Source organism: Peromyscus eremicus, chromosome 2 (assembly GCF_949786415.1).
Source record: "Peromyscus eremicus chromosome 2, PerEre_H2_v1, whole genome shotgun sequence".
Lineage (NCBI taxonomy): Eukaryota > Metazoa > Chordata > Mammalia > Rodentia > Cricetidae > Peromyscus > Peromyscus eremicus.
The window spans coordinates 164,562,432-164,576,102 of NC_081417.1; the positions used below are offsets into that span (position 1 = coordinate 164,562,432).

At 41.4% G+C, this 13,671-nt stretch overlaps 1 protein-coding gene and 1 non-coding gene across 2 annotated transcripts in view; both read left to right on the top strand.

Annotated features, from left to right (window-relative positions):
• Ssu72 (SSU72 homolog, RNA polymerase II CTD phosphatase) overlaps positions 1-13,671 on the top strand; it is a 36,621-nt gene that overhangs the window by 12,614 nt on the left and 10,336 nt on the right. The window contains exon 2 of the mRNA XM_059255554.1: positions 2,538-2,681. Coding sequence (XP_059111537.1) covers positions 2,538-2,681 — 144 coding nt within the window. The remainder of the gene's footprint in view (positions 1-2,537; positions 2,682-13,671) is intronic.
• Positions 2,332-2,434, top strand: LOC131905358 (U6 spliceosomal RNA). Its single transcript, XR_009377890.1, has one exon. It is a non-coding gene; the product is annotated as a U6 spliceosomal RNA (small nuclear RNA).

The window sequence follows — 13,671 nt, forward strand, 5'->3', positions numbered from 1 at the left end:
GAGAGAGAGAGAGAGAGAGAAGAAAAGTAGTACCTGCATGTTTTGTTTTTCTCTTATACATGAAATAGAATATTGTTTGATGTAAGGGTCATTTCTTTCTCAATGATGTTATGTTCATGTTATTGTCCCTTCTGTGGAGTTATTAATCACATTACTTTTGTGGTAGCTCTTTTTAGCATTTGGGGCTGGATGAATCTACAGTAAGCAGTTGTCCTCTACATATCAGTGTGTTGAGCAGCATTCTTACCCAACTGTGACAGTCACAGATGTTTTAAGTAATTCCAGATGTCCTGAGTTACAGTTAAACAAATGAACAACAACAAAAACAGGAGCATTGTGTGGTGGGATGACTTCAGGGCTAGCCAGATGTACATTCTGAATTACGTGTTGGCTTGGGCTACATAATGAGACCCTGTCTCAAAACAACAGCAAAAATACAGAAAAGCTTTACACGGTGATGCTTTTTAAAAACCACAACTATTGAGCTGGGCATGATGACACAAACCTGTAATCCCAGCACAAGGGGATCAGAGGCTGTGAGTTCAAGGCCATCCTGATCTACATGAGTTTTAAGGCTACATAGTTTTATTCCAGATTAATTTCTGTGCATGTAACGTGTTGTGACACGCAGAACTGTGGTTTTCAGTGATGATGGCAAGCCCTCTGACTGCACACATCAAGTTCTGTGTTTGAGGTACTTTTCTTCTCTAGGTACAAATATAGTTGGCAGGGCTGTTCAGGTCACATGGTTCTAATCAGATTATCTAATTAGATAATGTAGCTCTTCTGCATTTTCTCTGTTTTATCAAAATCTGCAACCTGCTGGGTTTCATGAAAGTTACTACAGACTTAAGTTACTTAAGTCTGGATTGCTAGGAAGTTGGTCAGGTTGACTACAGTGTTCTAAATTTAAGGCAATCAGCATTTTGAGTTCACAGTAACATCACTAAACAGTTATAGTTCTCACATTTAGCTCTGTAATACTAATTCTCCTCTGATTGAATTTATGTAACTTGATATAGAATTTTTTATAAGTGATTTTAACATTTTGTAAAAAAATTTTTAAGCCGAGCGGTGGTGGCGCACGCCTTTAATCCCAGCACTCGGGAGGCAGAGCCAGGCGGATCTCTGTGAGTTCGAGGCCAGCCTGGGCTACCAAGTGAGTTCCAGGAAAGGCGCAAAGCTACACAGAGAAACCCTGTCTCGAAAAACCAAAAAAAAAAAAAAAAAAAAAAAAAAAAAAAAAAAAAAAATTAAATGTAGTTTAGTTGTGGTGACACAAGACTCAATCTCAGCACTCTGGAGGAAGAAGCAGGCTTTTGAGTTTAAGAGAAGCCTGATCTACATGGAGAGACCAAGTCTTAAATAATAATGATAAATAAATAAGAGCCATCTGTGTAGATGGCTCATTTGTTAAAGTGCCTGCTCTGAAGCATGAGCACCTGAGTTCGGAGTTCCAGCTTCCATGTAAACGTCAGATTTGTGTGTGTGTTTATGTGTGACTCCAGCACAAACTAGGGGCAGGAGTGTGGGATGAGAAGGGTGGGTCTCTGCAGCTCATTGGCCAGCCAGTCTAGAGGAGCTGACCTTCAGGTTCAGTGAGAGACACCCCCAACACCCCAAAAAAGGTGGAGAGGAACTAAGGAGAACAGTGTTGTGGCTTTTATATGCACACATGTGCACATACCCATGACAACCTACATACATGTGCACACACCCATGACAACCTATGTCCATGTGCACTAAAAAGCAAAAACCTAAAAGCATATTCTTAAATACCTTAAATTTCACTTTTTATGTTTTAATATTTTTAAATTTTATTTTCTGTGTATGGTAGAATGCACAGCATACATGTGGAGGTCAGAGGAAAACTTACAAGAGTTGATTCTCTCCTTTTGTCATGTTAATTCCAGGGACTGAATTTAAGTCATCAGGCTTATATAGCAAGTGAATTTTCCCACTGAGCCATTTCGCTCACCTAAAATAGGGTTGATGAGATGGCGCAACTAGTAAGGTGCTTGTTGCCAAGCCTGATGACCTGAGATCAGTCTCCAGAATCCACGTGGTAGAAGTAGAGAACCAGCTCTCGCAAGTTTTTCTCTTGACCAGTACATGTATACCATGTTGTGTGGGTGCATGCACACATTCACAAATAAATAATGTAATCATTTTTTTAAAGAAAAATAGACGGGCTGGAGAGATGGCTCAGAGGTTAAGAGCACTGACTATTCTTCCAGAGGTCCTGAGTTCAATCCCCAGCACCCATATGGTGGCTCACAACCATCTGTAATGAGTTCTGGCACCCTCTTCTGTGTACATAATAAATAAATAAGCCTTTGGCAGCCCATATACTAAACTTGGAATGATACAGAGAAGATTAACATGGCCGCTGCCCAAGGATGACACGTAAATTTATGAGGCGTTCCATACTTAAACAACAACAAAAAAATGGATTGTTAACTTCTGTTTTGTGTCCCTTGGTATGAGAACTTTGTGTTTTAATCCAACTGATGTTTTTTCTTCTTTGTGTCTTCCAGCAAGCGGGGTTTCAGTGTCCGGTCCTTTGGAACAGGAACTCATGTGAAGCTCCCAGGACCAGCACCTGACAAGCCCAATGTTTATGACTTCAAAACCACATATGACCAGATGTACAATGATCTCCTCAGGAAAGACAAAGAACTGTATCCCATGGCTGACCCTTAGAGAAGCAGGGTGGTCTTCTGGTGGGTGTGATTTGTGACTGGAGTCACTCTGACCCCCACCCTGCAGGGTGTGTTTCAGGTGAAACAGGACCAGCAGATGTATTCTGGCATATGTGCCTGTGGTGCCTACATCAGTCCTGTTTTATGAGAAGTCAGCTTTGTCTTTTCTTTTCTCTTCTTTTCTTTTCTTTTCTTTTCTTTTCTTTTCTTTTCTTTTCTTTTCTTTTCTTTTCTTCCTTCCTTCCTGCCTTTTTTTTTCCCTGTAAATTTGAGACAGGGTCTCACTGTGTAACCCTGTCTAGCCTGGAACGCACTCCGTAGACCAGGCTAACCTTGAATTCACAGAGCGTCTCCTACCTCTGCCTCCTGAGTGCTGGGATTAAAGATGTGCAGTGCCAGCCCAGTGAAGAACTCAGTTTCTTTCCTTTTGCCTACTGGAGAGTCTAGAGTAGTGATTCTCAACCTGTGGTTTGTGATCCCCTGGAGTTTAAACGACTCTCTCACAGGGTTGCCTAAGACAATCAGAAAACACAGATATTTACATTATTATTCGTAACAGTAGCAAAATTGCAGATATGAAGTAGCAACAAAAGTAAATTTTGGTTGGTGTCACCAGAGCATGAGGAACTGTATTAAAGGGTCACAGCATCAGGAAGGTTGAGAACCACTGGTCTGGAGGCATACCTGCAGACACAGATGTAAAACCTACCTTGATGTGATCAACCAGGAGGCTCTGATATGTCATTATGCAATGGAGCACAGATGAGGAAATAGAAACAACAGAGTTCTGTTGCGTCACACTGTAGGCTGCCCAGCTGCTTCTACAGAGGTGTGTCTGCACGCTAACATGTTGTTGAGGCCATTTGACATTTCTGTGTCTCTTGGAGATACAATAGCTGGGTTAGTGGCTAACCTGTGATCTCAGCCTTTGGGAGGCTAAGGCGGGGAGATTGCTGCAAGTTTTGAGGCCAACCTGTGCTATATAGTTTGAGGCTGTCTTGGGCTATAGAATAAGACCTTGTCTCAAAATGAAAACACAATAACAATGCTGTGTTTACCAAACAAAGCATGGAAAAATAAAGTATTCTGAGAGAACTTTACTTCAGGAAGAGCCAAAACAGTTTGAATCTTGTACTATAGAATCATGAGAAAAGAAAAAGGGTTTGTTTTTTGTTTTGTTTGATTTTTTTTTTTTTTTTAGATTTATTTATTGTGTATACAGTGTTCTGTCTGCATATACACCTACAGGCCAGAAGAGGGCCCCAGATCTCATTATGGATGGTTGTGAGCCACCATGTGGTTGCTGGGAATTGAACTCAGGACCTCTGGAAGAGCAGCCAGTGCTCTTAACCTCTGAGCCATCTCTCCAGCCCTTGTTTGATTTTTTTGTTTGTTTGTTTTTGTTTTTGCTTTTTTGAGACAGGGTTCTCTGTGTAACAGCCCTGGCTATCCTGTAGCTTGCTCTGTAGACTGTAGCTAGAGTTTTCCTACCTGACCCACAGTCAGGACAAATCTCTGTCACCCGCCAGTTCCACAGCTGCTCAGACCCAACCAAGTAAACACAGAGACTTATATTGATTACAAACTGTATGGCCGCAGCAGGCTTCTTGCTAACTGTTCTTACATCTTAAATTAACCCATTTCTATAAATCTATACCTTGCCTCATGGCTTACCGGCATCTTCACATGCTGCTTGTCATGGCAGCGCTGGCAGTCTCTTTCCGCCTTCCTGTTCTCTCAATTCTCTCTGTTAGTCCCACCTATACTTCCTGTCTGGCCACTGGCCAATCAGTGTTTTATTTATTGACCAATCAGAGCAACACATTTGACATACAGACCATCCCACAGCAGTAGACCAGACTGGCCTCAAACTTGCAAGGATCTACCTACCTCTGCCTCCTGAGTACTGGAATTGAAGTTGTGCGCCACCACTGCCCACTTCTTTTTTTCTTACTTTTTTGTTTGTTTGTTTGTTTGTTTGTTTGTTTGTTTGTTTTGAGACAGTTTTGTTATGTAGCTTTGGAGCCTGTCCTGGAACTTGCTATGTAGACAAGGCTGGTCTCAAACTCACAGAGATCTGCCTGCCTCTGCCTCCCAAGTGCTGGGATTAAAGGTGTGTGTCACCACCGCCTGCCTAGAAAAAGGTATTTTAAAATAGGTTTTCCATACTATGTTCCATAATGGTTAAGCTAATCAGTGCTCCAGGTGTTTGAGTGGGTCATTTTATAACCTCCATACTCACTTGAAATTTCCCATGTTCATATACTTAACATGCACATGAGGCCCTGAGATTGATCCTAAGCACTTCTAAATAAAAATTCTAGATGTTCTTTACTTATAGTAGTGCTCAGAGTGGAATCCAAAATATTCTAAGCAAGTGAATGTGAATGAAAGAACTTATTTTTTTTCCCTTTGTGGTTTTGGAAATCAAACCTACAGCCTTGTACATTCTAGCCTAGGCTAGCACTCCTCCACTGAGTTATCTCCAGATCCAAAACTTTTTTTTTTAATAAGACATGTTTCTACTGTGTATCCCTGATTTGTAATAATCTGTGTAGACCAGGTTGGCCTCAAACCTAGAGGTCTACCTGCCTTTGCCTCTCTCTGTCTCTACCGCCTGGGTCCTGGGATTAAAGGTGTGGGCAACTGCATCCTGCCTTTTTCTTTTTTCTTTTTTCCCTCCTCATCTATCTTTTCACCTTTAAAATTTCAGTCAAGGTTTCACTAGTTTCCCAAGCTGGCTTTGAATAAATTCTAGCCCATGTAGGCCATAAATATGTTGCTATTCCTGCCTCAGCTTCCCCAGAGACTGAGATTACAGAGCTGTATCACTCCAGAAAGCATTTTTGTCTCCATTTTCTTTTTATATTCATACATTCTTGCAACTTTTTTGGTTTTACAAGACAGGGTTTCTCTGTGTAGTTTTGATGCCTGTCCTGGATCTTGCTCTGTAGACTAGGCTGGCCTCGAACTCACAGAGATCCTCCTGGCTCTGCCTCCCGGGCGCTGGGATTAAAGGTGTGCAGCAGCAGCAGCAGCAGCAGCAGCACCACCACCACCACCCCCACCACCCCCAGCGTATTCTTGCAACTTTTAATATACACTAAAATTTAAGCAGTCCTGCAGATTTTAATATAAACTAAAATTTAAGCAGTCCTAGCTGCTCTGAAAGCTGAAGCAAGAGGATTGCTTGATCGCAGAGCTCAAGGCCAACCTGGGTAATTGGGAGACTTAGCCTCAATAGAAAGAAAGCAAACATGCTGTGGGTATCACGACACAAGGCTCACTCAGGAGGCTGAGATGAGATAGTTTAGAGACTTTCTCAAAAGAATATAATAAAATACTTTTGTAGGTACAGAGATGAGTTAGGTAGCTTGAAGGGTCCCAAATGCCTTCTAGGGAAATGTAAATCCTTGTGGTCCCTACATCTTTGCCACCCTCACCCTGCTTTCCAGTACTCCCTCAGCAACAGGCTGCAGTTGAAAGGTGGTCAGTCAGTAGGGACATTGGTTCAGAAACACAGGTATTTCCTGTTAGCTGCACACTTGCTTTGTGAGTACAATTGGGAGTGTTTGGAGCTGTGAAGTGCTTAGGGCCTATACCACAGTGATCCTGAGAGCACATCTGGTACTTCACCCTTACTGAGAAATCCAGGAACCTGAATTTGGAGGATTGAGTGTTCTTATCTTGTTGAGTTTTGGGTAGAGCAGGCTGTGTTCTGCTCACATCCTTGTCCAAAGAGCTACTAAGTGTGTGTGGGGGGAGGTCTCAGAAAAACGTCTTCCTGAAGCTGCTCTGGTAAGCGTGGTGTACTCCTTTCCTTTAGAATCACAGCAAGTATTACATACAATCTCAGAGAGGCTCATTTGGGAGCTGGGTGGTTTCCTTAGCTCTAGGGAAAAGTTGAAGTTTTATTTCTTATTTTAAATGTCTGTGTACTGTTAAGCTTATTCTGAAACCTTAGCTGCTTTGAATTTTTTTTGTTTGTTTGTTTGTTTGTTTGGGTTTTTTTTTTTTTTTTTTGGTTTTTCGAGACAGGGTTTCTCTGTGTAGCTTTGCGCCTTTCCTGGGACTCACTTGGTAGCCCAGGCTGGCCTCGAACTCACAGAGATCCGCCTGGCTCTGCCTCCCGAGTGCTGGGATTAAAGGCGTGCGCCACCACCGCCCAGCTGTTTGTTTGTTTTTAAGATAGAGTCTGTATTGTGTAGCTGTGCCTGTCCTGGAACTTACTATGTAGAACAGGCTGGCCTCTGTTGGGACTAAAGGCATGCACTACCATGTCTAGTTCTTGTCTGCTTTTGAAATTTCTTCAGTTATTACTATTTATTTTAGATACTCTTTTTGTTGTTGTTTTTTTTTTTTTTTTTTTTTTTTTCCTTCGAGACAGAGCTTCTCCCTGTATTTTTAGTGCCTCTCCTGGATCTCCCTCAGTAGACCAGGCTGGCCTTGAGCTCACACAGATCCACCTAGCTCTGCCTCCCAAGTGCTGGGATTAAAGGTGTGTGCCACCGCCACCTGGCTATTTTTGATGCTCTTATATTTTGTGAGAGAAATAAACATGCAGTAATGGACATGTCCATGCTCCCTTTATTATAAATTAAATTTTTTTTTCTTTTTTTTTGGTTTTTCGAGACAGGGTTTCTCTGTGTAGCTTTGCGCCTCTCCTGGAACTCACTTGGTAGCCCAGGCTGGCCTCAAACTCACAGAGATTCGCCTGGCTCTGCCTCCCGAGTGCTGGGATTAAAGGCGTGCGCCACCACGCCCGGCTATAAATTAAATTTTAATATTGATTCCAGTTGTCTTCCCTGATTCTGGATGGGGTAGTTCTTAACAAGTTTTACAAGAATGAAGTTTAGGCTTCAGCTATTTAGGTAGCTCTAAAAGGAGTGGAGACTAGCATCCAGGAGTGAGGATCTTTATAGAGTGCTGGTGTAATGGTCAGTGGCTGCCTCTTAAAATGTACAAAGTACCCGGAATGGGGACTATATGGATGGGCTTTTAATGTGTTGGGGACAGGAGTGGCAGGTAGCAGAGCTTGTGGCTACCTTGGTAGTTTGGTGATAAGTCATCAATATTTGCCTCAAAGTACCCTCTAAGCAGGTTACTTACCTCTTGGTCAGTCCTTAGGAAGCTTGTTAGTTATTTACTTCATGTGAGTAGTATTTTGTTCTAGGTAAGGCCAAAATGAGACATAACAATGTACCTAGTGCTTTGTTATGGTGTTCTCAGTACTATCCTTGGCCAAAAGAATGTCTCTTCCAGGGAATTTACTATACATTGGCATCAAGCTAGGTCAGATAAGGGCATTGTTGGGACTATGAAGGGGAGAATAGAGGTAGGAAGGGTCACTATATGGGATACCCTTTTGTTCCGGGGCAGACCACTGCAGGAAATTGGGAAAGGAGTGGTACTATTCTTTGAAAAGTAACCCTGATAGCATTCCTTAGTCAGTAGTAAGGGCCCCTGCATGATCTTGTATAAAAACCATAGTTTTGTAGTGGAAAGCTAGAAGAATGTTTTAAGATGTAACCCAAAGATAAATACTCTCTGCTTGCATTTTCAAGGGGGAAAGGGTTTTGTGAGTTGGTAGGAAAAAGATACTTGATTAGAACTGGGGGACTAGTGGCCTAGAGACTACCTCTGCCATATTTCTACTTTGTGTGGCTAGGGCCTCAGTTTCTCCACCTGTTCCTTTCTCATGAAATTCTAGTAAAACAAGCTGAGTATAATAGTGGCCACTTGAAAGTGGCCTAGCACTTAGGCAGTAGATGTAGAAGTTAAAGGTCATGCTCAGCTACATAGTGAATTCAAGACTGGCTTGGGTTATATAAATCAAACCCTCTATCAATAAACAAAACAAATGAGGAAGCAGCATACATAGCATAGACCTTGTATTTTGTAAATCTCTGACAGATTTTAGGCACTTTTCATAATATTCTTTCATGTGTGAGGAAGGAGTGGTCTTACTGTTCATATAGCTTTGGCTGGCTTGGAAGTCATTTTGCAGACAAGGCTGGCCTTGAACTCAGAGTCCACTTGCCTCTACCTCCAGAATGCTGGGATTAAAGACTTGTGCCACCACACCCAGCTTTAGACATACTTGTTGATTTAGGTTGGGTTAATAGCTGATGAGACCATTGAAGGGATAAAAATGTGATAAATCAAAAGTGTATTTACCTTGCCGGGCGGTGGTGGCGCACGCCTTTAATCCCAGCACTCAGGAGGCAGAGCCAGGCGGATCTCTGTGAGTTCGAGGCCAGCCTGGACTACCAAGTGAGTTCCAGGAAAGGCACAAAGCTACACAGAGAAACCCTGTCTCGAAAAAACCAAAAAAAAAAAAAAAAAAAAAAAAGTGTATTTACCAAGCTGAGTGTTGGTGGCTCACACCTTTAATTTCAGAATTTAGAAGGCAGGGGCAAGCAGATTTCAAGGCCAGCCTGGTCTATAGAGTTCCAGGACAGCCAAGGCTACACAGAGAAACCCTATCTCAAAAAGCAAAAAAACAAACAAATGTACTAACCTAATCTACGACACTTGGTAACTTCAACAGTGTCTGTTGTTTCCCATTGTGGCTGTGGAGATGACTGGAAGTTGAGCTGAGTTGGCATTGCCCCTGGTGTTGAGAGCATCAAACTGTCCCACCAGCCTAGGGGCAGACCCAAACTTGAAGTACAGTTTCTACTGAATGTATATCACTCTCATGCCATTGAAAAGCTGACTTGTCCTAAGTCAGGGATTGTATATTTACTTTCTTAAAGTACTTTGCTATAAATAGTTGCATTTTGTTTTTCACAAGTGGAAGTGAGCCTGAAGGATTGAAATTTGCTTCATACTGTTTCTGTGGACCCCATCAATGGAATTGTTGAGGGCAATGGGAATGAACTGAAACCGAACCAACATTTCCCCCTCACATGTTGATAAAGCTAGTGTAGGTTGCTTCATGGTATTATCGTTTTCCTTTTTGAGAATTACCTGTAGTTAAGAAACACACATGAACACACCAATATCAGTGATAGGAATTCTTCTAAGTTCACCTGATCGCTAGAGAAATAAAAAATATCTTTAAAGTCAAATATGGTGGTTATGTACCACTATCTAAGCTTCTCTGTAGGCTGAGGCAGGAGGATTATCAGAAGGAGCCTGCCAGTGCAGGGTCTGCCTGGGTAACAGACTTCTTTATCTCAAAAATGAGAGAAAAGCTGGAATTAGTATCACATACCTGTTTTCCCAGTACTTGGGAGACTTTAGTTGAATTTAAAGGCCAAAAATAGCAAGACCCTGTTTCAGTCTTCATTTAGGAGGGTTTTTGTTTGTTTGTTTGTTTGGTTTTATTTTATTTTATTTATTTATTTATTTATTGGTTTTTTCGAGACAGGGTTTCTCTGTGTAGCTTTGCGCCTTTCCTGGAACTCGCTTTGGAGACCAGGCTGGCCTCGAACTCACAAAGATCCGCCTGGCTCTGCCTCCCGAGTGCTGGGATTAAAGGCGTGCGCCACCACCGCCCGGCTGTTTGTTTGTTTTTTAATGAAGATCCCATTAGTTCTGTTTTTATCAGGTGAACCTGTAACACCTTTAGTGGTGATATAAGTTGATTTTGTTTATGAAGAATTGTCAGTTTTACCAATGAACTATCAATAGATTGAGGAAGTCGGTCAAAGCAGAAGATGGATGGTTAACATTCCCTGTTCTTGCCACGCACTGCCTAATGGGATGCTCCAGAAGCCACACTGTATTCATAAGAAGGGTAGTTTTTAACTTTTCCTTTCCTTTCCTTTTCTTTCTTTCTTTTTTTTTTTTTTTTTTTTTTTCTTCTCTCTGTCTCTCTCCATTTCTTTATTTGGTTTTTCGAGACAGGGTTTCTTTGTGTAGTCCTGGCTGTCTGTAGACCAGGCTGACCTCAAACCCACATAGATCCCCTGCCTCAGCCTCCGTAGTGCTGGGATTAAAGGTGTGTGTCACCACTGCCCAGTTTTTTTTTTTTAACTTTCCTGAGTCTTGCATCTATGTTGCAGAGTGGACTAATGAATCTGCTGCTTCTAGCCTGCTTCTTGGATTTCTCTTTGGGATCTTGTGATTACCTTTTGAGTTCAGATTATATTTTAGCTGTCCATTTATTGAGTGTTCATCCTTAGTCTTTTATTACTGTCCATATTTCTTTCTATTTTTGGTCTTGGGGTAAAAGGGAAAAATGGTTTCTGAGATAGAAAATTATCAGACTTGGCCATTTGATGATTAATCTTGTCAAATTGATTGGATGAGACACATCTAGAGATTAGTAAAACATAGCTCTGGGTATGTCTGTGAGAGTGTTTCTTTTTAATTTATAATTTTATTATTGTGTTTGATGTATAAGCAAGGGTACACATATGCAGTAGCATGCATGTAGAAAGTAGAGGACAACTTTGTTTAAACAATTCTCTCCTCACTTCTGTGTGGGTTCCAGGGGTTGAACTTGGGGTGTTAGGCTTGTATATAAAGTACTTTACCCACTGAGCCATCTCAACAGCCAAAAGTGTTAAGACAGATTGTAAGAGCTATGAATGATCCATTGATAGTTTCATAATTATACTGGCAAAATTGGGAGGTAGTGGAGCTATCAGGAGTAGGTTACAGGGAGCATGTCCTGGGGTTATCCTCTTTTTTTTCTATGAAGTTAATATTTTTTATTTTATGTACATGAATGTTTTGCTGGATTGTATGTCCATGTACCACATATGTGCCTGGTGCCTGAGGAGGTTTGGCATTAGATCTCCTTGAACTGGAGTTGATGGACTGTTGTGAGCCATCACGTGGGTGCTACGAGTCAAGTTCAGGTCCTCTGAAAATCAACAAGTTCTGTTAACTGCTGAGCCATCTCTCCAGCCTGTTGGGATCATATCTTATACTAGTCTCTTCCTGCATGCCCCTTCCCCTGCTTTATAATGTGACATCCTATCCTATTATACCCTGCTCCCCAGGGTTAACTGACATCTCATACTGAGCCACGTCTCTTTGCCTAGTTGCTTTTTCTCGTGATGTAAAAGTGACTATAATACAATCCCCATGTTGAAGACCATTGATAAATAGAGCATCCATGGGAGGGTCCTTCCTTTATCTGTAGCCCTGGAAATTCATTTATTGGTGAGGTTTTACTAATCTCAAGTTTCAGGTGGAGCTCCTGTTTCTCTTGTTTTTGTAGAGTTTAGAATGGGAATTTCTGCCTCCTGGGAGTGCACCCTGCTCTGCAGACACGGTGGTTCTGGTTTAATCATGCTCTGTCATCACATGGCAAAGCAATGCCTAACAAGGATTTTCACTTGTTTGCTGTTTATTTTCATGTGGTTGGTAGCTGTATTTTTTATTTGTATTTAATATTTTAAAGATTTATTTATTTATCTGAATGCCAGTAGAGGGCATCAGATCCCGTTAATGGTTTTGAGCCACCATGGGGCTGCTGGGAGTTAAACTCGGGACCTCTGGAAGAACAGCCAGTGCTCTTAACCACTGAGCCATCTCTCTAGCTCCTGCTTGCTGTTCTTCTTAAAGAGATTTTTGTTTTGTTTGTTTGCTTGCTTGTTTGCTTGTTTGTTTTTTGGAGACAGGGTTTCTCTGTAGCTTTGGAACCTATCCTGGAACTCGCTCTTGGAGACCAGGCTTTAATTTACAGAGATCCGCCTGTCTCTGCCTCCCAGGTGCTAGGATTCAAGGCATGCACCACCAAGGCCTGGCTTTATATTTATTTATTTATTTATTTATTTATTTATTTATTTATTTATTTATTTATTTAGGGGAAGAGGTTTTAAAAATGGTGTGTATTGTCACAAATGTGTTCCCAAGCCAGGCACCAGTTCAAGGCATGCACCACCAAGGCCTGGCTTTATATTTATTTATTTATTTATTTATTTATTTATTTATTTATTTAGTTAGGGGAAGAGGTTTTAAAAATGGTGTGTATTGTCACAAATGTGTTCCCAAGGCCTGGCTTTATATTTATTTATTTATTTATTTATTTATTTATTTATTTATTTATTTATTTATTTATTTATTTATTTATTTAGGGGAAGAGGTTTTAAAAATGGTGTTTATTGTCACAAATGTGTTCCCAAGCCAGGCACCAGTTCCCAATGAAATAACTCATCCAATTTTGCTAAAATACTAATTACATCTCATGTATGTTCTAGAGTAGTTCTGACATGTGGCCCAAGGGATATTTGCCTGCTACTTATTCATCAGAGGTTTATCAAAGCTGATTGGCCATGGTAGTTGCCGTGGCCATTCAAATGTCTGGATGTAATAGTACCTGGGTTTTCTCCTTTGGACACAACCCTCACTGTACTAGCAGTGAGGTGTTCCTGCTAGCCATTGAGTTCATCACCTTCCTGAGGTCAGCCATTGAAATAAGAAACTTGCCTGAGTTTCTTAGGGCATGTCTTGAAAGCCTAGAAAAGCACTCTTCTCAGGAAAGGCTCAGTTGTGAGTTGAGCAGCCAGTCTCCCATTCTGGAAATGCAAGTTGGAGCTGAACATTTGACCCCTAAAAATGAGCAGTCTCTCCTGGTGCAATACTGAGGAATGGAGGTATACACAGGATTGCAGAGAGACTCAGCAATCTAGGTGCAGGTAGCCATACCCTGTCCTGACTTTTTTGTTATACTCTAGGCTTACCATTACCTAAAGAAAGAAAAATGTTGTCACACAAAAATAAAGTAAAATAAAAAGAAAAAAGAAGAAGCTGTGTTTATGGTGGTCCTGTGGGTTCCAAGGGACTTCAATAGGTTTATGGGCCGTCTTACTGGGGATACAGGTTGCCCCATACTCTGTCCCTTGCAGTGCCTGAATTCAGCCTTGTCCACTAAAATAAATCTCAGTCCAACATTGCTTCTCTAATTGCATTTGTCTCTGCTCTTGTGGTCATCAAAGGTCTTCAGTGCCCAGTTCAGGCAAGCACTCTGACCATCTCAGGCCTCTTTTCCATTTGATGGCCTAGTTGT